The sequence below is a fragment of the Chroicocephalus ridibundus genome, chromosome 11 (genome assembly GCF_963924245.1).
Source record: "Chroicocephalus ridibundus chromosome 11, bChrRid1.1, whole genome shotgun sequence".
NCBI lineage: Eukaryota > Metazoa > Chordata > Aves > Charadriiformes > Laridae > Chroicocephalus > Chroicocephalus ridibundus.
The window spans coordinates 19,496,805-19,523,809 of record NC_086294.1 but is presented as its reverse complement, the minus strand read 5'-3'; the positions used below and the strand labels follow the sequence as shown (position 1 = coordinate 19,523,809).

General features: G+C 42.5%; 1 protein-coding gene across 1 annotated transcript in view; it reads right to left on the bottom strand.

Moving 5' to 3' along the window:
* Positions 1-24,966, bottom strand: part of GALNT10 (polypeptide N-acetylgalactosaminyltransferase 10) — a 91,504-nt gene extending 66,538 nt beyond the window's left edge. The window contains exon 1 of the mRNA XM_063349084.1: positions 24,640-24,966. Within this exon, the coding sequence (XP_063205154.1) occupies positions 24,640-24,822 (183 nt within the window). The 5' untranslated portion in view covers positions 24,823-24,966. The remainder of the gene's footprint in view (positions 1-24,639) is intronic.
* Positions 24,967-27,005: the final 2,039 nt, after the last annotated feature.

Sequence of the window (27,005 nt, the reverse complement as noted above, 5' to 3'; positions counted from 1 at the left end):
GCATAGCAACTTGCCAGAGTGGTCTTTCTGAAAGCATCTAAATTCACTTCAACATGCCTACAGAGCAATGAAATACTTTCACCCCTCCTCAAGCTTTTACTTCTCTCCCAGTATCACTTCACAGATGCCTTCAACTAGACCTATTTTCCCATGCCTCATGTTATAAAATACTCTAGGGGCCACACATTAAGTGAACTAGTCCTTTTTACTTCTAAGAACGTTTCCTGAAACTTGATGTAACATGCAAAGAGACTTCAAGATTTAAGTGTCCATATGATGCTCCCAGATTAGGAAATATTTATGTATTTCCATAAATTTACCACTGTGCAAAGAGGCAAGACAAGTTCACCATCCCAAAAAGCATAAGCCAAAGCAGTTGGCTATTATGAATTATAACAGTAAAAAGCTCAGATAAATGTCAGTGTTTCAGTAATCCCATTCAGGACAGCTGCTCAGAAGCAGCCTATGTAGGACTGGATTTTCACAAATTACATTAACAGGAGGAAGGACCATAACACTTACTGTAATGATGAGATGTCAATCTTGCTAAAAGTAAAAGATAAGTATTCACATAGCAGCCTTGATTTTGTTTGCTTTGTTATGTACGTTCAAGTAAAACTAATCTTAAATTGATAATTCCTGACACTTTTGTTCATGGTCTGAAGTAAATCCTTGCAAATTCTTTGAACAGGTGAGACCAAGAGTCTTTTTCTTCTACACAGCTCAGTAAAACCAGTTTGCTGAATTACACTGCTATTCTACACCCATCATCTTTGGGAGCAAAGTTCGGTTAAAAGGCTTTTTTCTTGTTTCAAATCCAGCTCGTCTCATCAATCTCATTTACAGTAGGTCCCCACCCAGCCATACCAGCTCAAGGGAGGGGGAAGTAAGCTGTAAAATGGGGGCAAGATCATCAAATCGCCTCTATTACTCAGACAACTTGTGCCAACGCCCTCCTTAACACACCCTCCTTAACACACCCTATTTGGTTTCTGGATCATTACTTGTCAGGCAGGAGAGCACATTCAGGCAATTAATTTACTATTCCTCCTGCTATTTCTACCACTAGCAAACTCAAATTCACACTTCCCTACTCCCTCATACAGGAACATGTATCAATCTCCACTTTCCACAACTTTCAGATTTATTGAACCAAAGAGGTTAAAAAACCTTCTAAAGCAGAAAGCTGCTTCTGTAAAAACAGAAGGGAAACCTCAGTGCCAGCCTTAAAGCAATCAATAAATGCTTACAAGTAGGTGGGAAATTCAACACATTTTTGGCTGCTTAGTACACCTATTTTTAACAGCTCCAAATAGTCAAATCCAATTGGTTGCTGCAATTTAAACCACCTTCCCTATATAAAACTTTAAACAGGCACTTGCTTTAGTTTTCAGAACTGCATCAAGCCCATGCTAACATTTTAATCTCAGTGACAGTCAAAGAAGATCCTGATTAAACAATAATGACTCCACAGCAACACCGTTCTATTTAAGTAATCTTCTTTGCAAGCTTCAGAAAGATCACTGTATGCAAAAAAAACCCCAATGCTCATGTAGTTAAAAGCCTTCATCGCTTAATCCTCCATCCTTAGTAAGAACTATTTTGACTGTCTGGAACAATTTAGGTAGCAGCTCTCACTACAGTAAGCTAAACATTTCATCCAAGAATGGAAAGTATGAAGAAACTATAGTACGTGGTGGTGATGTGGGAAAATCAAATACTTTAACCTCCAAAAGTCCTTTAAATGCATTTACAGAAAGCAGCAGCTGTTTTGGACAAGCCAAGATATTCCACTTAGACCAGAAGGATGAGAAACCACCCCAAATTCCTTCAAGTTAAAAAGACGCCAACTTTCTGCTAGTTTCTATTAAAGGTAGGATCATTTTCTTTTCCTTACAAGATGCAAGCCAAAGTTCAGAGCTGCTATGGATTTCAAAGTATTCAGATCAGTCTTCCAAGTGCTGCATAAAAATACTGCGTGCTTTTGACTGATGTTTCACAAAATTAACTGTGGCTTGTCTTTTAGGCAGAAATGCGATGACTTCGGGCTCCATACACAGTACAGAGAAGGGACCTCTGCGCATAAGCACTTCCAGATAGCTGCAGCTGAGGGGCACACACTGCCTTTGAGATTTTTTTCCTGATGAAGTCACAGCAAGAAACCAGAGCAAGCCCTAGAGACAGTGGAAACATCCTGTGTGACTGGGGAAAAAACTTCTTTTTGGCTCAGGTGGGCAACTGCTAAGAAAAGACTGATATTATGAACAGCAACTTTCAATGGAAACTTTCTTAATAATTATTTGTAAGACAAGAAAACACATCCAACTAAACACATGCAACCAGTAGCTCTGCACCAACTTTGCAGAATCCCCCCTCCACCCTCAAGTATTTGATATATACATTTTCCAGAGTCACCGCACAACTGGCAAGTATCAAAACCAAACCTTTGGCTGAATGTTTCATTTGTTATAGCACATCGATACAAAGAACCATTTTATGCTCCTGTACAAACAGAATCAAACATGAAAACTTCTCTTTGCCAGGCATCAGTGAGAGCCTTTGTTCAGCTGCACAAGAATTCAATATAACCAGTTCATACTTAAAAATCAGTGTGCAGCAGTGAATGTTCGCCATCTCAAAGCATGGAGAGATTTGCTAGGAGGATTATATCTAAGCAGTTTTAAACACTAATGTGAAGTAGCAAAATCCAAATCATTAGACTTGCATTTGCTTGATTTGGCTCCCCGCTGCAGGGCAGTGTGCCACGTCCCTTCAAGCAAAGCACGCAGGGCCCTGCTCAAGTAGTTACCCATTGATGCCTGCCATCTCTAATCTTCTCCTGGAATGGCTCCCTAGTGCCAGGCAGACTCTAGGGATTTCAATGAGCACAAGCTGGCTTATATTTAGACTGGTCCAAAGCTGGAGGAAGGGTCTTTAGGTGTAACGCAGAGAGGCAGGAAGATTCCTTTTGGCTACCCTGTGCGGTACAATTAGATGCAAAGTTAACCTTTATATATATAAAGTTACATACCTTGTTCTGAAATAACTTTTCACCAAAAAAAGTCCTTGCATAAAAAGCTACTGATAAAACTTAAGCAATCCCCCTTTCCCTTTAAAACTCTCTATAAAGATTTTTGGAAAAACGCCCACCAATTTCAAACCATTAGGACCACCATTACCTGAGGAACTGCTAACATATAAACAACCCTTATCAGATGCCTTGCCTGTTTGGCACATCCCTGCCTAAGGGGGTATTTCCACCACCCAGTTTCGAGCACTGACCCTTCAGGCACTCTGCCTGTCCTCTCAGGATGGCTCCTTTCTCTCCTGCCTTGACCAGATCGAGATCTCAGGGTGCTGCATATTGAGTCACGTTTTAGTGACATGTCTACAGCAAGCAGATATTTTCCCAACCTCTCTCAGGGTATGGAAAAACAAGTGTATGGTTTATGCAGTGATGAATCAAGCTGCCTGAATTTTGGAAGTCAAGGTCCCCTGATGCAATTCCCATGTCAATAATCATATAGTCCCTCTCCACCCCAAAGCCATACATTTGAAAACGCAAGCATCATTTTGTAATACATATAGAGAGAGAGATATATATACATGAAGATGCCCTTCTGGGCAAGGGTTCAATTCAAAGCTATGCAGCAAAGACAAAAAGCACAAAAAGATCTTCATTTAAAGTTCTTTCATCCTGAACAGAGTAACTGAAATATCACAAAAGTTTCTGTAGTAGAGGGCCATGCTGTTATCACTGATGCACAAAACACAATGCTTCCATATGTTCAAATACATACTTCGGGGTTTTTTGCCTTAATGCTGAAAAGTTACATACCTGTTATAAATTTAGGTTCAGTATTTTAGACATATGTTGAAGTACCCTTTCAAGGAAGTGGCCACGCTTTAGTATTAGCAATAGAGGGCCAGTAAATAACATACCATGCGAGACCATCTATGGCAGTATTTGTTCCAGTCTCTGTATGTGTCCCAACTAACATCTGTGCATGTCTTGCAAAAGAATGTTTTCAGCTAGCAAATCCCCTCACAAGGGCAGAAAGTAAATTTTCTTGATTCAGACATTGAACGTTTAATTCTTAAAACTTTACTTTCAACCTTTCCTCAGAACACACTGCATGTAATATTTAGAGCTGCTGGCTTCCAGGATACATTTGTCAAAGCCCGTTTAGAAGCGATAATGCCTAAAACATCTGCAGCTGGTTATAATACATCAGGAAAATAAAGTTGTCTGGCCTCAGCACCATGCCAGTGTTTGAAGGAAAAAAAAAATAAAATCAAGACCATATGCCTGCTCTTAGTTTAGTCTCAAGTGATCTATATTTTATAAGGTAACTTACCATTAATTTTTAAACTTCTATGAATTGAATTCTACTAATTGGACTTCTTGGGCTTTTTAAAAAATGCTTTTAAAAAAATCTTTGAATTCCCATAATCCATCTGGTTTTGATTGTACCAGTCAAACATTCAAAATCTTTCTGTTAAGAGACGTAAGCTCCAGAAGTTATCATAAAAGTGCCATGCCCAGAATACCTCCCTTCACTTCTGCCCCAGAAATAAGTTTCCTGCAATTGTTTAACCCAGGTTATCACCACTACGGGTGCACAAAATGACATCCCTTCCTGAGTAATTTACATTGAGGTTTTTAGATTTAAACTCCATCTCAAATAAATAGTGCCTTACTACTTCAAACAAAGTGAACGAGAGCAGAGATTTTAATCCAGTCAGAAGCCGAATTTTGACCCAGGTCTTCCATTCCCTCTGAAAGAAAATCATTCAAACAAGGTGATAGTGTTTTCGTGTTCCAAAGGTTCTTGCGCTGTGTAAAACAGCACAGATAGAAGGTACACAACCACTGAGGCTGGAAAAGCACAGCAACTTGCATCACAGGTATAGCTGAGACTCATAGGGCTGTGGACTCACTCCCAGCAATACAACAGGGGCACAGTTGCAGCGCTGTGCGTGCAGCCAGCTGCAGATAGGGCACCCTGGAAAGCCTCCCCCTTCCTTTAGGCACTGCTTCTTTAGAAGACTTCAGCTGCCACCAGCTCAACGTGCTTTGCTTAACTTTGCATTCGCTCAAGCCAAATTACTGTATTAAAAAGCCTTCCATGGCTTTGGCTTTAGAGACAGCTCAAGCAAAACATTCTGGAAAACCAGCTATTTGAGCTGTTCCTATGGCCCAAAAAGGCATTCCTGTATGGAAAGGTTGAAGCCAACTGAAACAACTTGCCCAAGACTGGCCGCAGGCAAGCGTGGCCAACTCAAAACAAAAAGCAAACATTCAGCACAACCTCGTGGTCTGTGAGCAAAGAGTCCCACACCCCTGAGGACAGTCCACCATCCAGATCCAGAGTGAGAGAACTGGGAGAATGATATATTGCAAGTGGGAATCCCCCAAATAAACACATAACTTGTGCTTCAGACCACAGTGAAGCAGCCCAAAAACTGTGTAAGCCTTCCCCGACCACATCTTCCCAATGTATGTTTGTTTGTGGATCAGAGAGAAGCAACTGTGTTGTTGCTGAGTCTTTTTTATGCAGGCAGCTCTAAACCTCTTTTTACACATGCTGCTCTGGAGGAAGCACCTCTCACAAACAAGGCAAATCTGCAAAGTGCTTCCAAGAACAGAGCAGGAACAGAGGAGCAAGGCTTGTGCTAGAAAACTGACCTCTCCGGGTAAGATATTTTACAAAGAAATTATCTAGTACAGTGATAGAAGAGGCCGAGCGCAACATATTTTGGGTTCACATCTCCTGGGAAACTTAAGGGAGATAAACAGCCCTGTCCTATTTGTTCTCTTAAGAAAGAAATGTTTTTCTCAGCTCCATAGATTAACAGACTCACTTTTTGTCTTCCCTGCCTCGTCTCTGATCTCAGTGCAAAGTTCATAAGAACTGCCTCCCATCCTTCTTTCGAAACACAAATGACACTTCAAAATTTGTCTTCAGATTTTAAGTGCTCAATAGCCGTGTAGTTTCCCAGTAATGCATCTGCTGACTGACCACTCAGCAGGCTTTCCTGTTACTTAACAGTAATTGCCCAGCAAATATAGAGACAGTCATCCATTCCCATTCCAGAACCTGTAGTAATGATAGATAATTACATGGCTTTTGTTACATCACAAGATTGCAAAGCAAATAGGAAAGAATAAACATTTGGCTTATTGTAACAAGTTTTGAGATGATGTACATGACAATAGTGCTCTCTATAACCACACATATGTTTTCGGGCTGAGTTCTAGTCTGACATGCTCTTGCAATTTCCAGTCAGACTCTGAACATCAACTTGATAAGCAGTTTCACAGCTGCTCGTGGGTCCCAACAGAAGCAACATAAACTGACAAGGTTCCAATTCTATTTTTTAAAACCTTTTGCAGCTTTACAGAACTGAGAAGCAAAACGGCAAAGGACAACTGCAAGTCCAGAAAGACACCTCTGCACTGACTTCATCTTTGAACCAGCAGCCAAGTTTTCCCAACGCTGGTTGAGTAAAAGGAGATTGAATATAATCTTCTGCAGAAGTTAATTGCACTCACCAGGAAAAGGTGACAACTCTACTGAAGCCCCTAGCTCCTCCAAACTACCCATAAAATGCAAAGAAGGAACATAATCTATGCAGAACATGGATTTGGAGAGAGAGCATACTCAGAGCTCTCTTACAAACACATCTTTTAAGCTAAGAACTCTGCCTTACTGTTACAGAAATTTACCTCCCTCCAAACACAGCCTTTGCCATTAGATACACAGAAAAAAAGCTAGTTGGAGTGTGCCTTTGAAATCCTAAAACCCTAATTAAAAACCCCCAAACAGAAGCACAGTCCAATAGAAGCACTCAATCTATGTTGGTAGGCATATCTAAAAAAGTCATGACATGGTTTAGGTTTGAGGCTCTGATCACTATTTTAATGGCGGAGAACCACCTCTTCCCACAGATCTTGGTAGGGACAGACCAGGACAGTGCAACTTGTCTTTGAAGGCACACCTCTTAAGCACTTGTTATCTTCAAATCACCTATACAGTGTATTAAATACTTGCAGCACCCCCCCGTGTGAACTGTCAACAATTCCACACAATGCAATTTTTCTGTAAAGTATCAAACCTGTTACGTATGACTACCCAGTGTTGTAGAAGCAGCCTCAGGTTCTGCAAAGCAAAACAAAAGCATTTCAGATGGCTGTTAGTCCATCTGTCTGACATACCCAGGGATTTTGGAAATGCCCTCCCAGGAACACTAGACATTTTTTTCCATTACTGCTGAAGGACCACAACTAAGCAATTGCAAAATCACAAAGAGTGACTCACTGGTAGCGTCACTTCAGAAAACGGCAAACTGCCACAAGAAAAAAATAATCATACACTTACTTCAACTTATCCATAACCCACAAGCAGCACAATATTACTTTGTGACCCATAACAGGCAGTAGATCAACTTTGAAAAGAATGTGCAGTCAGCTTTCAAAGACTTCTAGAAAATGCCTGGAACATTTTAATAACTTAATTCTGACTTAAAGAAATCTTTAATTAAGACAGCATTTAGAAAGTATTTTCAGAACAATCTGGAATCCTGTGGAATGTGTTAAGGCCTCCAAGGAAGCTTGCTCTGGCTAAGAGCTGAGATCAGTCGTGACTTGGAGAAGGAAAGCAGCAGTCAGAAGTAGCCAGCACCATCCAAGTCTTAACACACAGTTTGCCTGCCATGTTAGTATTTGGCACCAGGATCACCCCTGCCTATCCTTTATCACATTCATTCCAGGAGTTTGCCCTGTTTTTTCCAAAAAGGTGGTATTACCCACATTACAGTCAAACAGGACTTGACTTACAAGAATTAACTGCTGCTTGCTTTTACACTAGCAATCCACTGCTAATCCTCGCTCCAGTAAAAAAGCAAGTGAATTAGGTCAAGAGAGCTTAAGTACTACTAAAATATGTTGCATAGTACCTTATATCCACAGCTCAGACACCACTTCCTCACCCACAAGCAAGCAGCAGACAACACCAAAGTCAAGTCCAGATGGCCAAAGGGTCTTTGTCTGGAAACCCGTGAACTTTCCTTTACTCTTTAGAGAAGGATTATGCCTTGAAATGTCTATCAAGTACGTGCAGTTCCCAAGAGATTATTGTGAGGAGATTATACCCTGCTACGGTGCTGTTTTGTAACTTCATCCAACTATAACTTTTTCAAAGTACAGCAGGTCTCCTCCTAGCACCAGAAACTCAAAGATGGAGCAGCAAAAGCCAGAGCAGAGACACCTTTCTCTTCCTGAAAGCCGCCCATCCAACTGACACCACTGTTTCTAGATGGGACATTACATTGCAAGATACCAAACCATCTTAACATTTAGTTTCTGTTATATATACACAAAAGAAAAGTGTTTACATGATAGACATTTTCTTTCAGTCTGAAACTGTAGACCACTAGAGAAACCAGAGCTATTCTGACACATGAAAGCAAGAGAAGACACACAATCCATCACCTCCAAGACTGGTGCTTTAGTGCAAGCACTTCCTTCATCAGCCGTGCAATAATCAGCTGTGCCAGAAAGCTGTTCCCACGTTTGGGCTGGGTGGGTGCCTTGGGAGTGCATATTCAGTCCCATGGACTTGAAGCATCCACCTTGCTGACTCCACAATGAAAAATTAAGGCCACTCAAGCAATTCCATTAACACAGATTAATAGTTATGTCAAGCACTGTGTCAGGTCCACAGGATGCCAGCTGTCTGGTACTACAAGACCACCAGCCTTGCTACAGTTAGTCCCCAGTGTTTTGCCCAATGCAGCCCATTCCGACAGCTGGGTTTGAGATAGGATGTTGTCTGAGGACAAGATGAAGAAATGGATGTTTACTTCCTCTTCTCCTTGAAGTCCCCTGCTCCAGAGAAGGACATTCAGTCTCATTCCAACTGCATAGGCTTATGTGGGAAAGGGGCACAGTTAGTGACTCTCCTGTGGTCAGGGAATATGCAACTGGCAATAACTACATCAGTTCTCTTACTGTCCTACATTGGGCTTGAATGTAAACCACCACAAAAAACATGAATCACTAAAGTAGCATCCCATTTCAGACCGGGCACACGGTTGGACTTGATGATCTCAAAGGTCTTTTCCAACCTAAGCAATTCTATGATTCTGTTCTATACAGCAAGGATGTAAGAGAAAAATTGTAACAGTTTGACTATCCAAGGAATAACACGACCTTCTCTGCCCACCCTTTCAACCCCACACAGATGAATTACGAAGACCTTGTGTGCAGCAGTCAGAGGATAAATGTTTCAGCCGCATTCTTTGTGTTCTGTTATTGACACCTCTCAAAGGCAGAGTTGGTAAGCAGAAGCCAACAGCAAAGAAGCAAAAACCTGTAAGGACTGACTGAAGTTATGGTACATAGCGTTACATGGCAGGGATGTACCCGAACTAACTCTTGACGTAACTCCTGCTGCAAACTGTGCCATTTCTCAAACATTCAGCGTTCCAGGGACACAAGCAGCATTTGTGGCTACTGGTTGAGGTACAATAAATCCCTTTGGAAAGCTGTTCTGCAGTTCTTTTGCTAAAGAGCATTGTTTAAAGCTTCCACCATTTTGGCTGCAGATCACAGTAATCTCTTACATACTCACTGTAGGTTGTTCAAGCCATTCTGCAGACTAGTGAAGAGGAAATGTTCATAATGTAAGCTAAAGCCAAGATTGCTTTGAATGACAAAAGACAGTTAAAACTTGAAGAGCTTCAAGAAACCTTTCCAACTGCTGCCTCTCCCTCCCTGCTTTTTCAAGTATTAGTATTTCTTAATCTTAAGATCTTCTGGAGGAGATTCATTGTTACACAGAGTTTAGCCCCATTAGGTACTAAGCAGAATTGCTAAAGTCAATATTAAATTCATAAGCTCAAACATGCAATTAAAATGTTGGATTATATTTCATTAAATTTTAAGAGTACTCTATAACCAAGCAGCTTTCAGGGTCTTCTCTGCCAACCAGCTTCCTCTTTTGAGGAGCCGCTGGGAGTTTTGAGAGGCTTCAGAAGATTTGTACCCTGTGTTTTCAAACAAGATCCAGGTGCACAAACTGATCTCCTCTTTCTTTAATTCCTGACCCTTCTTGCTGACTGCACACAGCACAGAACCAAGAACAGATTACACACACACTGAATGGCGACGTGTTACACATTGTTCTGGTTTAGGGAGCCAGAACAGAATCCTAACTGCATAATCCAGCAGCACTGAACACATGCCCAAACTCATTCAAGTTAATCTGACAAAGTTTATAAATAGGATGGCAAAAAATTTTCTTTGCTATTCTTTTCCACCTCCTGAACGGAGGAGTTCACTGGAGTCGATGGATAAGTTTACCTCAACAGTGCATGACAACATTTCACGAGCAAGAGACACAGCTAGTTTTCAACAGCCTGCCATCAGAAGAGGAGGGATGAACGCCATGCCTCAACTGCCGATCTTCCAGTCAGAGCCACTGCCTTTCCTTTGCCACACAGGAACAGCAGCCTTTCAAAAAGCCACTTGTACAAATATTTCTGCTAAAAAAAAAAACCCCAGACTGTATCTGCAGACAGAGCCAAAAACCCACGTGAACCCATCCAACTTCAACGAGCTTGAAAACATTTTGCAGAAGACATCCTGTTATTGTGAAGGTGTGACTCACAAATGAGGTAAGCCGGTGCTCCTCGTAAATGTTTAGACCTTTAACAGTTGTAAGGAATTAAAAAGACATTAAAAATAATCAAGGTTTCAAAGTCAGATCCTTTCACAGCTCTGACAAGCCAAGGAAGAGGATACTGGATCCAGAAATCTCATGCCTGAGCCAACAAATTCAAGTATGAAGCAATTACAAAACCTAGAGGGACACTGCACATCAGAAGACTGAAAACACCCAAAATCTTTATAAACACTGGATTCAGTTACCAGTGAAAATCCAGCTGTCCCTTTCAGAAAGCTGTACAATATTTGTGACACAGTATAAAATCAAATTATTACACTGCTGAGAAGCAGCTTTTTTTGGTATAAGTACCAGCAAACAATCTAATTTTTAAGGCATTTTCTATAAAACAACTTTAGGGAAGGAAAATAAATATACTTTCAGTTGATGTGAACTTTATGGGAAGCAGTCTTTTTTTGGGTGTTTTACTTTCTTCTTGCAGATTTCTGACTGGGCCTCCTGTGTGCTATAGAAATAAAAATCAATCCTCATGAAGCCATCACTTTTTCCTAAAGGGTCCAAGGAATTTAATTCTGTTTTTCCAATTATCTCAAGCTACTCAAAAGCTAGAACTTTACAGGCTAGCAGAACACCAACCTAAAATAGCTTTAAAAACACTTAAATATGAGGAAAAATTTTACACAAAAAAAGTGTAAGACTGCTAAGTCACCGCTGTGGTGAGCTCAAGACAATTATTTCATAACTTGGATTTAATTGGAAAAAACTTGGCTTCTTGCATTAAATTTTAATAGCCAAATGTCTACTCTACAAAAAGTAGCAGTCTGATTTTGATACTAGCAGGGTAATGCTATGCAGCAGTCTAATAAATTCTTTTTCTAGTTTTCAGGGATTCTGTAGCCTCTTGCTATTTCCCTTAATCGAAGTTGTATTGAGCTGCTCTGACAAAGAGATTTCAGAGGGGAAAACAAGCAGTTTTCATACACAAATATTGGCAAAGTTCAAATACAGACATCAACTGTGATAGAGGGAGCAGGGCATTCTCGTTTTGCTCCCATTTATATTGAATGGAAAATTTTGGTGTACTCCAACATAACTGACAAGATACGAACAATGGCGTAAGGCAGGAGAACATCTTTTACAGCACTTGAGTGATGACTACATCTATGATGTTGAGGGCTAAATCTACAACAAACTTGGATATTGCAGTGCTGTGCATCTCGCAGATCAACTCCCAGCTTTGTGATTCCCACAGTGGGGTCTATGTCCTTGGGTAGGGTCTGTAGGCACCTTCATGATCAAATTCAAAACAACTGGGTAAGACAGGCTTTTGATGTCTGATTTCACCAGGTCTTAGGTGTATAACCCGTACATACAAGGTAGGCTCTATATCGCGTAAGAATCACTGTTTGTATGCTTTGATGGCTGAGCTGTTCCTCTCAAACACAGAGCAGGGATTATTTGCTGTTTTGCACAGTCAAAGCTGGGAGGCAAAGTCGATTGAGTGCTGTAGCTACTGCACTGCAACTCTTGAGTAAAAACCATCAATGATCCTTGTGGAGGGGTAGCAGGGCACTGTCCTCCTCTCCCTTCCACCCCAGGGCTTTGGATGGAAGTACCCGGAGTCCCACGGGCTCGTGCAGAACTCAGGTCCAGGAACTGTGCTCTGAACTCAGTGTCCTTGACAGAAGGTGGCCAACGCTAAGGATGGCAGCTGGGCTTCAGGGAGGAGGAGGTGGCAGCAAGGGCTACTCAGAAGTAAAAGATGAGCATGTACCCCAGGGGCTTGAGTGGCAAGAACTCTGGATCCAGGATGTCAGGTCCAGCGAGGATCATCACACTCTGCCTGAGCCCTTAAATCCACTCAGGCCCAAATCCACAAAAAGAGCTGGGTCACAGAATCACAGTATGGTAGAGGTTGGAAGGGACCTCTGGAGATCATCTAGTCCAATCCCCCTGCCAGAGCAGGGTCACCTAGAGCAGGGTACCAAAGCCTCTCACTTCCTAGGGCTTTCAGTTCACTCTGGCATAAACAAAGTATGCAAATACCTGCATTACATAAACAGCAATAGATTCAAAGGGCAAACAGTTTTCTAAACGAAGAAATTAAGGGAAACATACAAAGGCACTAGTTGTCCTCTCAGCTAAACCTAAACTGATTTGGAAGACTGTCAGTTACATACAGATAACCCTAAAAATAACTATTTTCCATTTCTACTGTAAAACCAATCCATAAACCACTACATTTCTCATGTTCTGTCCATTCAGCTTTTTCTACACACAACCATATTTCTCCCACTTCATCCTGCAGTGCTGGTCCCACTAATCACTGACATATGCTCCGGCACAGAGCATTTCCTCTGGCATGCTTTAAAAAGAAGCACTGTCACCAGAGGAATATAAGTGCTGGCAAATATGGTCTGTCAGGTTTTGTTTTCAAGGACTATAAAAAATAGACTTTACTGCATTAAGCTTGAAAACTCATACCCTCTAGAAATAATTTTTAAAAAAAACCCAAGTTTTCAGATGACTTGTTATTGTTTTCAAATATCCAGAGAGAAAATCTGTAGTTTTATATTTCATTTAACATCTTCAGGTTAAGCCAATATTTGAGTTCTTTTACATGACTGACAGTTCTCAGCTAATTTATCAGCAATGTTAGCGTTCTCTGCTCAGGTGCTTCAGTTCACGGCTTCTCAGATCTATTTCTGCCATCAGCAGCCTTTTATAAAAATATCAGCACTTGGAAAGGCACAAGACATCACTTGTTTCCAGAGGCTTAGGCATTTCACCCATGGTAACCAATATTAGTTTATGCTGATAACAGCTTTGGCCAAAATGCAAGGAAAAGGGTCTTGGCACAGATTAAGGTCCGAGACACTTTCTTGTTAGTTTGTAATAGCTTTGCCAAGGACTCTCTTTCTGTAATCAGCTGGCCCAAGTTCCTATTTGCAGAAAATATGGTGAAAGAAAGCCTACTATCTTTTATACACAGATACTCTGCAGCAATCAAAATCAAGGACAACACAAATAGAACCTTTTCCAATCTTCCACATCCCTGTTTGCAGAGCACACAACCCACTTCTGAAGACCAGGAACAATCTGGGGCAGAATGGGGAAAAAACCCCACATTTCAAAAAAAATCAGCAGCAACAAGCAGGAAGATGGAAACAATGATAACTTGGATAGTCCTCTGGTCTCCGTATGTATATCCAAATACACGTCTGCTACTTTCTATATCAAAACCCCAGGTTTTCCAATACTTTGCAGATTTTTTTGCAGCTTACTTCCACGACCTCAGAATTAGGCAAGCAAAATAATTTTGAGAAGTCTCATTCCAAACACTTTAATTGTACCAATATGAACAAGATCTGCTGTGAAGAAGACCTGTGAACAGATGTTGGTTTTCTGAAGGGAGATTTTTTTTTTCCCCCCTCCAGGCTAAACTAGTACCTTGAATCACATTCCAAAACAGCAACAAAAAAAATAATAATGAGGCAGCAGCATGCAACAGCAAAACATCAATAGGAGTTTTGGATATTTCCAACACAGTAAGTCGCAGCCTGAGAATCAGAGAGAAGTGGCAGTCCAGAGTGTATTTGGTGGATCAGCAAAACTAACATACACAGGAGTGGAAAAAGAGGGTTATTCCTTATTACTTGGCTATCACACACTAAACCCTGGCAACAGGCCACCTGGAAGATAAATGAGAAGACAGAAGATAATCACAGGGTTCACTTATTTTTGAGATCCAGAATAATCCTGTTAGTAGTGGCTAACATGAACTGACAGTCAGGCTAAATTTAAGTGACCTTCTGTAATATTACAGAAAATAACTTACTTGCCTAACTGAAGCCTTTTACAACATAGTTATGTCTGTATTTATCCAGCTTTTGGGGTTCTGATTTTCTTTAGTGGGGGAACTTATTTTGCTTTTATTTATATGAGCTCAAAGTACAGTCTCTAAAGAGAGCCACTTCCAAGGAAGCAGAGTTAAGATTAAAGTCAGTCTGAGCAGAAGTGAAGGAGCTGCTCACTCTTTTAAAAATAATAATATATAAAAGAGAAAAAAAATATCTTATGGAATGCCAGACCTGGTTATGGGGTTATTTTTGTATCATACCCTAGATCAAAGTCACTAAGAGTCTTATTTTTCAAAGGAACATCACATTCTAAGACATCTTTGAAAACTTTGGTCTAAACATTAAGAACACTCAAACTCTATTTCACCTGTTTTATTTATTAAGCAACAGCTCATGCTTACTAGTCCCTGTGAACATTTCTTCTTTGGACTTCATCTGAAGACTGAGAAATGTCAGGCAAGCTCAAGAAAGAAAAAAAAAAAAAACAACACTACCTCTTTTCCATCACGGAGAAAAATTGTTGTCTTGCTAGTGTCATGAACTAGGTAAAAGTAACTTCCCAACTGAATTTGAACACAAGTAAAGGTAATTTATACAAAGAAAAGCCTATACGATCTGCCACTGAGAAAAAACAAGAGTGGCTATTGGAGGTTTTAAATGTTAGATCTTCTGAATAATCATCAGTGAACACGGAGAACAAGATGACTTTTCTTAGAAAAGTCACCTTAGCTTGCACACTTAACTGCAAGCAAAGGATTTTAGGCTTTAGAGATCAAGCAGAGCAGAACTTTTCATAACAACTTAATCTTGTAAAAACAGTTGTTCAAGAGGGCCGAAGCAAAACAGCTCTGCATGTAGGAGTGACAGCTGACAGTGTTTCCAGATAAGATTTGATAAAGCCCTAAAACATCACAAGACTTTGACTAACAAAGGCAAAATGTCATTCTCATCAGATTTTTGGAAAGGGAGAGTAGTCAAACAAGAAGAAAGATTTCATGCATCCAGAAAGTTCTTGCAGGAGGACAGACTGATTTACTGTTTTTCTACAAATCCTTTATTACCAAATAGCTCTACAGCAGGAAGACAGAGTTCATTTAAAGACATCCAAGTTTAAGACACAAGTTCAAATATTGGTACCTGGAAAGCCACCCTTCAAAATTTGAAATTTAACCCCTTGGTCATTATTTCAGTAAACAGCTGCAGTTTCTATGCATTTAAAAAAAAAACACCACTCTGGAATGCCTTTTGGAAGTTTGACTTTAGCAGCCAACTTATGAACCACGACCACATAGAATGGGTCACATTCTCTATTCGAAAGCTACATCAAGGAAATGTGTCAGGTCACTACTACATCAGCTATACATGTGAGAAGTACATATTAGTGCTGAGGGGAGACACTTTTAAACAGAAATTAGTTACCTCGCTGCAGAGGCAATGCTCAGCTTAACAGTGAAGGATGCCAGCATTCACTTTGAAAGACACTTTTTTAGAAGTTGCTTTCTGCTACTTGTTCTGCTAATTGAGAAGAAAAAATATTACAGCTGAAAAAATAATAAGAAGTTGAGACTGGAAGACAGAGTCACCAAATAAAGATTAAGAGTGAACTTCTCCACCAGGCTGGGTGATGCTACACAGTCAAGCCTTCGTCGATTCCATCCTCCTCCCTTTCCTTTGCTTTCTATTTCTGGCCAAGGAAAGAATCATAATACCTACAGGAATTACCCCAACTCACTTAAAATAGAGTTTCCATTTTAAACCCTTAATATGTTTAAACTGATTATTATTTGAATCAGTAGTACAGAGAAGCAAAAGATATAGTAATATCCAAGGTAAAGCAAGTTTTGTAGCGTGTAAGTTTTAAGCCATCAGCTACTGTTTAGTAATTGCCTCTAAGCATGTTCTTGTCCACTGTAGTTGTAAGACCTCCAAGAGCACTAAGACTAAGTGAGGAATTTCAGCCCTGACTCACATTGGTGGCAACATGTGTTTATATCATGACCTCCAAAAGAGAAAAGTCTGATGAACGCTACCAACCATCGGTACAGTTGGTACAGTTAACGAAAGCTGTGTTTTAGTTCAGATACCTGGACAGAGTTGCAGTGAGACCTAAAGAAGACAGACTTTAGAAATTAGCTGGATGACAACATTACCTCAAGCTTTCTGAACATATTCATGAAGGACGCTACTTGTTATAGCTGGTGGCCTGTTTCCAAGAAAATGGCCAGCAGAATAAATAAAATATTTTTATCCTTGTGAGCTACAGAAGATATGCCATTAACGGTCATCAACCTTAGAAGGATAACTTATCGAAATGGGAAGGCATGAAGCAGTATCAGAGGGAACTCCATGACTGGGATAACAGAGTTCAGTTATAATAAAATCAACAGCTTTTCTACTGAAGGAAACTTCTTCCCTGGGTATCAGCAACACCAGAGCACTGCTTATACTCCACTGTAAGTGTGGTTAAAAAGCCTTAATTATAGATATATGCTCTAGAGAGCTCTTTTTTAACCCTGGGGCTAAGATTAGAGAAAACTGAGGATCTGCAAAAGGGCAGAGAAAAGACCTAATTATTTAGAAAGAAAAACAAACTTAAGGACCAAGAAATGGTAGATCTCCCTTCTCTGAAGCTGCGATTTAGAGCTTTATCGAGTTTATGAACAATAAGGAGACACGTCAAGTGACATATTCCTTATATTTTAGGGGCTGCATAGGACTTTGGATGCAGAGCTACCAGCATATCTCAGACACAGTAGAAGTTACGCTTCTGTCCAGGCATTTGAAAAGGAGGGCTGCCTGGCAGCTTATCATGCTACATATTGATTTACTTATCTGGAGTTTTCTCCAATCATTTGCCGGACCCTTTAAATCCAACAAAAGAAGCACAGTCTGACAAGTCAGCCATAATTTGATATCCAGTACTGCTTATATTCTTAACAAAGCTGCGTAGATAAACACTCCCTTCCTTGTTACCTATCCATCATCTAGCCTGGGTAACACAAAATGCAGGAAACATCACCACAAGTGCTGGTTACACTGACAGAAAAGATACCATTACCACTGAGAGGTTAGGCTTCACTGCTGAATAAAGCAGAAGCAGCAACACTTCCTAGCTCCCCGGGTTGTAAGAAGTCATGAGCAGGATGCCAGCTCTGCAAGTAAAACCACAAGTAGACTCTTAAAGAGATAACAGAGAATTTGAAAGTTTATTCATCACAAACAAGACAAAAGGCAGTCCAAAAGTACAACATAAAAAAATTAAAATTAGAAAGCGGGGCGGGGGGGGCTTTCCAGCGGCTATTATCCCTGGATTTGGAAATAAAGCATCATGCTCTTATACTCCAGAAAGTGATTCAAGCATCAGGATTCGCTCAGGAGTCTGTGAAATCTGATAAACAGATTCACACTTTCTGTTAACTGCTAAAAATTCCCCACTGACAGCTATCGGTTTTGCAAACAATCTGGGACCTGAAGTCAAATCAGAATGTCTTTTATACTTCTCTCTAGGAACACATGAATCCCAGTCCAGGCTGTATCTAGAAGGAATAAGTGGGTGGTCAAACTGCACTAGGACTGACTAAAACCATTCTGTCTAGGGACATTAGCTCATGTTAAGACAAAGAGCAAATGTAAGGTAGAAAGGCTATTCCTGATTTGATTCCAGAATAGGAACAGACAGATACAAAATTAACAAAAAGTAACTATTCAGCTTTAACCCAATCTACCTTAGTCTGATTGAAGTAACATTTAAATAATATTCAAATGAACGATTATTTAAACAGTCATTAGTGTCTGCTTGCCATCACAGTATATCCCCTCAGAATAGCCCGGTTTTAGTCCATTCAGCTACAGGGAAATTCCTTCCCTGTTTTCTAGCAAAGGTGATCCAGAAAAGAATCTACACATACACTCATGGCATTTAACCCAAGAGTACCCGTTACTATTAAAAGATTTCACATGGACAGACTCACTGAAGCCACCTCTCTCCTTCTGTCTACGCAGTATCATACATTACTCATGCTACTATCAAACAATTTAAAGTGGCGTAACTTAGATGTTACTCTACAGAGTTAACAGGATGGAACACTGAAGCATGATGGACACTAGAGAGAGACAGAGTCCTCTGATGGTAAATATCACTGCAGCTTTGTTTAAATAAGCATTTACACCATCCTGAAGTACCGTGAAACTCAGCACACTGCACTCCAGTTGAGGTGCACTCCATAAAAGACTGCCAACAGCAGCTCTGCTAAAGTCAACAGGATACCAAGCTAGCAGGTTGAAACACCTGCTTTCATAGTGGATCAAAACAAATTTCTGCAGCACGATTTTTTTTTTCCTAGTGATATTTCAAGCACACAGTGGAATACCTCCTACAAACTCCTGACGCACCCTATCAGCTCTTTACTTTCCATAAGGAAGCTGAAGACTATGTACCTGTGTCGCCTGGTATGGGAAAAGATTGCAAAGAAACAGGAGCAGCATGCGGATTGCTTTTACACCTGGATAACAACATCCTCAAAGTTTGTTAGACAGTCTGTTCTTACGCAATGTAAGTAAGGTTACAGTTCGCTCCACAGGGAAGCAAATACAAGAGTGACAGGAAGATTAACTGCAGTTCTTTATCTTTTTATAGTGATGTCTGTAACTGTATTTAAACAGGGAGTGGAAGATGATACCATAGAACTGAAAGTCTGGTTGATAGCGTTTTTCTGCCTACGGTCCTCACTGGTGGTAAGAAACTTGCCATTAGTTTATCAGTGGCTTTAGTCAAACGAAGGCAGTTATCTGCCACAAAATTTGTAACTATAGTTACTCTAAGTCTTGCTGTCTCTCATGATTTGATCCATATTCATACAGGAAAAACACACAGCTCTGGAGATCACTGTATGGTTGCAGTTTTCACCAGTGACCTAAGAAGTAGTCCAGATGCCAGGAGCCAAGAAGTTTTCCCCCTGAAGTCTTCCTTCCATGAAGAAAGGTAACCATTGCAGCTATTAAGAACTGCATATGGAGCATGTTTGAATGGAGAAACACAGAACCACTTGTCCGATAACAGGAGCACCTGCTCCACGATAGAGATAACCACCCCTAAAGAAGAGCAAGTATAATAAACCTTTTATTTTCACACAGCACGGGAGACCTAGAATACAGCCTATTTGTTCATTCAGCTCTGTGTTGCTGTTACAGTAAAGATCACCAGAAGGAATAATGAGGTCCTGAGTGAAGACCACTGAAAGCTCCAGTTCCTTAATAAACATCTTTTCCAAAATTTACTTTGCACTTCACAGCTGTGAGATTGTTTAGCCACTTCATGTTCACTACAGCTCACTTTGCTAATCAGAAGTGAGGTCCACACTTACCTAGTCAAGAAAAAGCTGCTTATTTCACAAGGGCACTGACCAACTTTAGAGTAGCCCACACCGGTAATCCGTCACCCTTACTTTAAACCAGGCTTGTTCAGCTCCAGCATTTGCACTTCAGTCCTTAGACACCAGTTGTTTTACACTTTGCTAACCAAAATAAAATTTGCTTTTATATCAGCAGATGAGTGACTAGCAAATACAACTTCCTGTGAGGAGCCAGGCCCCAAAGTTCAACAGCAGTAGGAAGGTCTAGGGCACAACCAATCTAACTGCTGAAGAAATCTGCCTAGCAAGTATGGTAAGTCAGTTGTTCTATTTACCTCTGGCTGGCAGAGAGCAGAAAGATTTTCCTCTCACTTTTCCCAAGCCCTTCTCCTCCCTTCTCAGCCTTGGCAGCACAGAGTCTGCTAAACCACCCTCTTCCTTATTAGCTTTTGCCAGCCGCAACGTGAAGCTGACAATCCTTGACAGCTTCATAGCTGCCCCCAGGTCAGAATAGCAAAGCCGATCATCTTCGTCTGCTGAGGAGGACACAAGCAGCAGCTGCAGTCTGGAAGGCAGCACAGCATCGCTCCCCACTCAGCTCCCCATCAGGGCTACATTTTCAGCAATACTGGCTGGAAGCTTTAAGCTTAACTGCACTAAAGGCAAAGTTTACAACCCCAAAATTTCCAAGAGGATCATTCCTGCAAACCATTTTTCAATCACAAGTTTGCAGTTGTTTTCTCATTCACAACCTACCAGCAGGCAGGTACATCCCACTTCAGTCAGCTGGCAGCAGAGGGCACCACACAATCACCTATGTGATTTATATACTTCCATCATGCTCATGAGTGAATTTATAGAGCACAAATTACTACTACAACAAGCTACAGGGTGACTCCATAAAGCATGCATCGTATCAGATAAAAACACATGTAATGAAAGGCAGCTAATTTGCTACAATGCTTTTAGCCAGCAATTCAAAGAAAGAGATGTTCAAGCTTAGTATCTCTCCGAGTTGAAATGTCACATTCGCACAACAGCAGGCACCACACAGAGTGCGGATCTCCAGCCTGACCAGAGTGGTATCTCTGCAGAGCATTAGAAGCCACGTAAACACTTGCATTAGCCCAAACATAGACCACTAGTCCACAAACTAACTCATCTGTGTTTTGCATACTGCAGGACTACAAATCAGTTAAGACATTTCAGCTGAGGACGTCCAACAGCCTTTGAGGCAGACAGCAGAGATTCACAAGACAAAAGGAATAGCTGCATTTCTCTTCTTTTTCTCTCATCTAGTGATCATATGTTTTTACCTACTGAATACTTGTTAACAAAAAGGAAAAAGATAGAAAAGTCAATCTGCATTACATGAGCATACTCACACACACATACTGGTGAGCAAAAAAGTACAATCATGAAGTCTAAGAAGCTTCTAAGCTAATACTTTTGTTGTCAGCAGAAACACTTTAGTACCTTGATACCATCGCCCCCATTTAAAGCCACGACGCTAGCCAAACCTGTTACACACACCATAAAAAAAAAGACTTCCTAGTTCATATCATCTGCTGAGCAACTGCACATACACAATGATAAAGGACACTTCTGAGCATGCAGCTGTAGTGAAGAGTAACTCAATGCATCAGCTTTTCTAAAGAGATCTGCAGCACGACCTTGAGGCCAAGACCTTGATGACTTAAGGCCATCCCTTCTCTGCAGAGCAAGAAGCACCCAACAGAGCTGCGGAAGAGCAAACCCAAAGGCAGCAGGAAAGAACACAGACCCAATCCACCTTATTAAAGCAATACATTATTTTCAGTCACCATAATGTTTCCCCTGAACGTGTAAATACAGAAGCAATTAGCTGCCTAGGCACTTCTGCAGAAACCGTTTAGCATAATCTTTCCTAGAATATATTTACATGGCTTCCAATTGCTTAATTTTCTGACACATTTGTTTCAGGCACTAGAAAGATTCAATAAGGCAAAATCACCTACACTGATATATTGCCATTTTGAAGGTACCATGTAGCAGTAGACAGACAACAAAACAAACTCCTCGCAGGTTTTAAACTTCAAAATTTTAGCATCACAACTCTACATGCTAGGAATTGCCTTATAGCTTTAATTCAGCTGTTTCTTAAAACCTTTCCCCCCCTTTTGCTCTTACTCTGAAAGATAAAATTACTGATTGAAACAGCAGACACCATTTAAAGAGAAAGAATGAGCCTGGACAGAGATTTCATTGAAAAGCTCAATTCTGTATCACATCGGAAACGTCCTCAATTCAAAGACTAGCCCGCACAAAAAGGCAAATTAATGCCAGAAACAGAAGAAAATCTTTTCTGACTGCTATGAATATCATTTTTTATTATATAGCCTCCTATCATCTAGAGTTTTGGTATTAAGAAGTCAGCTCTACCGAATGGCTTCATGAACAAGCAGACAAACAGCATATTCATTTACAAGATGGAAGTTGATTAGTAGTACAAAAACCATGAATGCATTTCAGGACCAAGGAAGAGGGGCTGTAACCACTGAAACTCTCTGCAGTCAGCTGGCAGATAACTCTACAACAACAGTAAAAAAACCAAACATTTGGTTTGTCTTTATTCTGCTTCACCTGAAATTATTTTTAACAAGACAGCCAGTTGTCCGTTAGGATGTTTTTCCTTGCTCAGTGTAACAGGAGCTATCTTTTTAGGACCCAATCCTTCAAAAAAATGGGCATATGATACAAGTATATCTTCACTCACAGACCCACTGCAGCCCATAATTCCACCTTAATTAGACTGGAAGATGAAGCCTTCAGCCTAAAACCCAGTAACTCTAATTTACACAAGTGCAGAGAGGTTTTATTGAGAATTCTCCTGTAAGCTGCACAGAAATTTCCTGCCCAGCTCAACACACCATCAAAACAAAAGCAGATCTCAATTTACTGACAGCTGACATACTTTAAACAGACATGAAAAGTGGGAGTCAACATTCTGTCCAACATGGGGATATCTAAATACCGAGAACACTGAATATACACAGAAATCAGCAGTGATGTACTGCGCCGTAAGAACTGCCTGGCTTACAGCTACTCAAAGCCCACAGTACAAGGACAATTTTGGAAGACCAAAAATAAAAAGTCAGCTTCTCACTGGTTTTTCAGTCCTTACAGATTTAACCACAATTAGCTGCTACCTCAAACCTTGAAGCCTCCTAAGACTAATTACCAACTTCCTCCTCATAACCTCTGTAAGACACACGATTTTACAATGGTCTTCATTTCACCATAACACCATACCATGTGAAGCTATTTAACAGTGGACTACAGGGTTCATTTTATCAGTCATACAAAATAGATTCTCTGCATCCAACAGAAATGCAAGCATAAGGCAGTAACATCAGGAACTTCAGGCACATAATGATGACTGTGTATGTTAAAGAGATTTCTGTGCAGGTTTGACAATCTGCTACAAATCTGTGTTACGGCAGGTAAGAGCTGACCCCTTTCCCTACCAGTATGGGATATTACAAGGATATAATCATGGTTATACATAGACTAACACTAAATGCTTGAATTTGAAAAAAAAAAACCAAAACCACAACATTTCTTCTGGGAAGGAAGAGCTCAACCTCAGTTTGACTACACCTCTTTTTGACGGGCTTTCTCTCCCTCAGAGCAGAAATTGCCACAGTAGGTTCCCTTCCTTCTACAAGGAGGGAAAGATGTAGACAATTAAGAGTTTTAAGTGGTTTTGAACAAGCAGAGCCTTGTAGAGTGGCAGCTGAACTGATAGTTACACACTGACATTTCAAGCTTTCAAGTCCCAATCATTCTTAATGGTACAAAGCCAAACCCATAAGGGGATAAAGCAATTACGTAGCCAAAAGTAAACGCAGCTAAACTGAGCTTCCAAACGTCTAATTTGGGTGATCTAGCCTTCCTGTCTCGCACTCTAAGCAGAAGGGTTTGTCTGTTAAATTTACTACTACACCAGTGGGACAAGAAAGGAATGCGGTCATGTGCTGCAATATCGTCAGGCCACGTATCCAGCAGGCATCCTCTGCCTCTCTCGGGAAGAGTTATCCGCTCCTCTTTTCCCGCAGGAGGATCAGTACACAGGCATCATCTTCAGGCTCCACCTGGTACTTTCCGCTAGCCCTTGCCTTAAGCTCTGCAGGGACCCAGAGGTAATGGGTGACGTTCGTTCCTCACACCTTTCTGAAGCAGGTAAAGAGAAATGGCACAGAAGGTGCACCCTTGGTGACAGAATTACTGTCCTTTTCTTTGCATGGATGGGACAAGCTCTCCTTCCTTACTCCTTGGAGCAACGGGGAAAGACCTCGCTTTATTCCCTTACCGAGCTCAGCCAAAAAAAGGCGAGCAGACCCTTCGGTCCCTGCATTTGCCAACTGCCAAGAAAGTACTCGCGTTCCCCCACCAACCCAGGCACAGGCTGCAGAAAAGCAGCTCCTTCCTCAGGGGAAGGCTATGGGGGGAGACCCACACACACTCCCCTGCCTCACCTCCTCTACAAGGGGCGGCAGCTGCTTCTCGCCCCCCTCCCCAGCCACCGCCGAGGCGTCTCTCCGGTGACAGGGCAAACGAGCGCACCCATCCCCACACGAACCCTCCCGCCGCCCCCCTCAGGGGAAGGCGGCCGCCCCCGCTCCCACGGCAGCCCCCCTCAGGCCGCCTCCCCCCCACGCACACGGGGGGCCGCTCACCCCCCACCCCACCGCCACTCACCGGCGCTTCGCCGGCCGCTGCCCCCGGCGGCCCCGCGGCGGCGGCCCCCTCCCCGCCGGCCGCCCCGCCGCCCTCCAGCTGCCGCTCGCGGTAGAGGGACCAGAGCCCCACGTTGGGCAAGAAGACGAGGGCGGCCAGCGCCAGCCCCACCGCCTGCAGCAGCCGCTTCTGCTTCCGCCGCATCGGAGCCGCCGCCGGGGAGGAGGAGACGGAAGGGAAGGGGGGAGCGCGGCCCGGCCCGGCCGCCCCCGCCGCCGCCCTGAGGGACCCAACTTTCCCCCGCGCGCGCGGCGGCAGCGGCGGGCGGCAACTCCGGCACTTCCGCTCCGCTCCTCGCGCGGGGGGAGGCGGGGCCTCCGACGGACACGCCCACCGCCGCCGGAGGGCGGCCCCGCCCCGCTCCCCCCCGTTCCCCCCTCCCACCCCCCCCCGCCTCCCCGTTCACTCCCCACTAATGACCCTCCTCTCTTAATGACTCTCTAATAACGACTCTGGAAGGATGCCGTGGCATCGGCGGGTGCCTGGGTGGGCGCCGCGGGAGCGGACGGCGAGCGGGCTCCCAACTGGCCGTCGGGGAGCGGGGGGGACGCAAGGTAGTTAATTGCTCCAGAGGTGCTCCGCAATTAGCAGCCCAGCGGTATTAACCACGGCCATTAAGCGCCGGCCCCTGCGGCAGGAGCTGGCCGGGCGCCGTGGGGTGACCAGGCGCTGGTTGATGCTCTCCCTAAAAAATACAAGGGGTTTGCGAGGGATGGAGCGCGTTGGGACGGGGCCGGCACCGGAGGAGACCGGCGGGGGGAGCGGCGAGAAGGAGTCGGCCCCCGGTGTAAACGGCGCCTGGGGCCTGGGCCGGGGTCTGCGGGGGAGAAGAGAGCAGCCTGAAGGGGCTGATGCTCGCCCCACGGACACACGGCAGCCGGGGGACCAGGCTGCCATCCACAGCGCTCCATGGATGGAGATGCCATTGCTCCCCTCACCTGGCCTTACCCACAGGCGGGATTGCTCCGTGTCACGTCCCTAGTGACGGCTCCCATTAAAAAGGAATGCTGTTCATTCGGGTACCAATTAAGTGGCTGCTACTGTACCATAAACTAGATAAGTTATGGGCATGGGATGGTGTTGGGGTGCTTTTTATTAAGGCGGTACAGCTTTTCCAAAAATGAGAAGTGGAATCATTTCTTAAGTGAAGCAAACAGCCCTCGTGATTGGGAAGATGCCCTGCCAGTGGAACAGCCCTGCGGCTCGGCTAACGTCAATAGCAAAGCTGTGTCAGTCCAGTCCCCTGCTGAGGGGACTGGCAAAATAAATATTAAGTCTCTTTGCACGTAAACCCCTACAGGGAAATTTTTATTTCTTAGAAAAACAACAGAAAGCCTACAAAAAACATTACACACCCCAGCACTTGCAGCTCTTGCCACCCTCACCCCACACCAGCAAGTGGATTTAAACTTAAATAAACTTCCATAACCCGCTAGATGGCATCTTCCAGCAGATTTCAGTGCCTGCTGAGAGAGAAAAATTATCAAGGAAAGCATTTAATTTAGAGAGCAGGTTACAGTTCCTAAGTCTAACTACATGTTAAGGCAGCTTGTACTTTCATTTTAATTATCGATGAGAATTCGTTGCCAGCTGATTTCTTTACTAGAAATGTAAATGCTTCCATTGTTCCTCCTTAGGTGGAGAAGATACCAACCCATGAAATCCCTTTGCCCCTGCCTTTAGAGCACAACGTATTCCCTTTATCATCACTGAATCACCTGCGGCAGCGCAGAGACTTTGGCCACTGTTGAATAATGCATAGCCAGTAAAATTGTTCAACAATAAAGCTACATATACATTACCTGGTACTGTGAGAATCTAGGCTGGAAAGCTACAATACCTCTGATTTAATACTGCAGTGCCAGCGTACTGCCATATGGACCCTTATAATAACATCCCCATCCCCTTGCCTCTGCAAGAGCTCTTCGAAAAGTGGTTGTGAAATAGCAGGCGGTTCCGTAGGTATGCACACAGGATTACAGTCTGCCCTTGGCAGAACATCCTCATTTATATAAAGAAATGACAGCCACAAAGTTTGAGAGTTAATTAAAACAAAGCTACTAGCTGGCTTGACATATGTTTAAATTTAGGATTGTGTGCCTGCTTGCTAAATTAAATGTTTGCCTCGTAAATTGACTTCAGCAGAGTTGCACAAGTTTTAAATGGGAACAGAATATGGATGGTGCTGCCGGTAGGTCAGTATTTTGTATTTGAGAGCATCCTGAACGATCAAACCCTCTGAAGAGCCTCGTAGGAATTGAAGTCTGGCTGCTCCTCGGTGGTCACACTGGAAATGGATGCTCCAGGTGTTTCCTTCCCACTTTAAG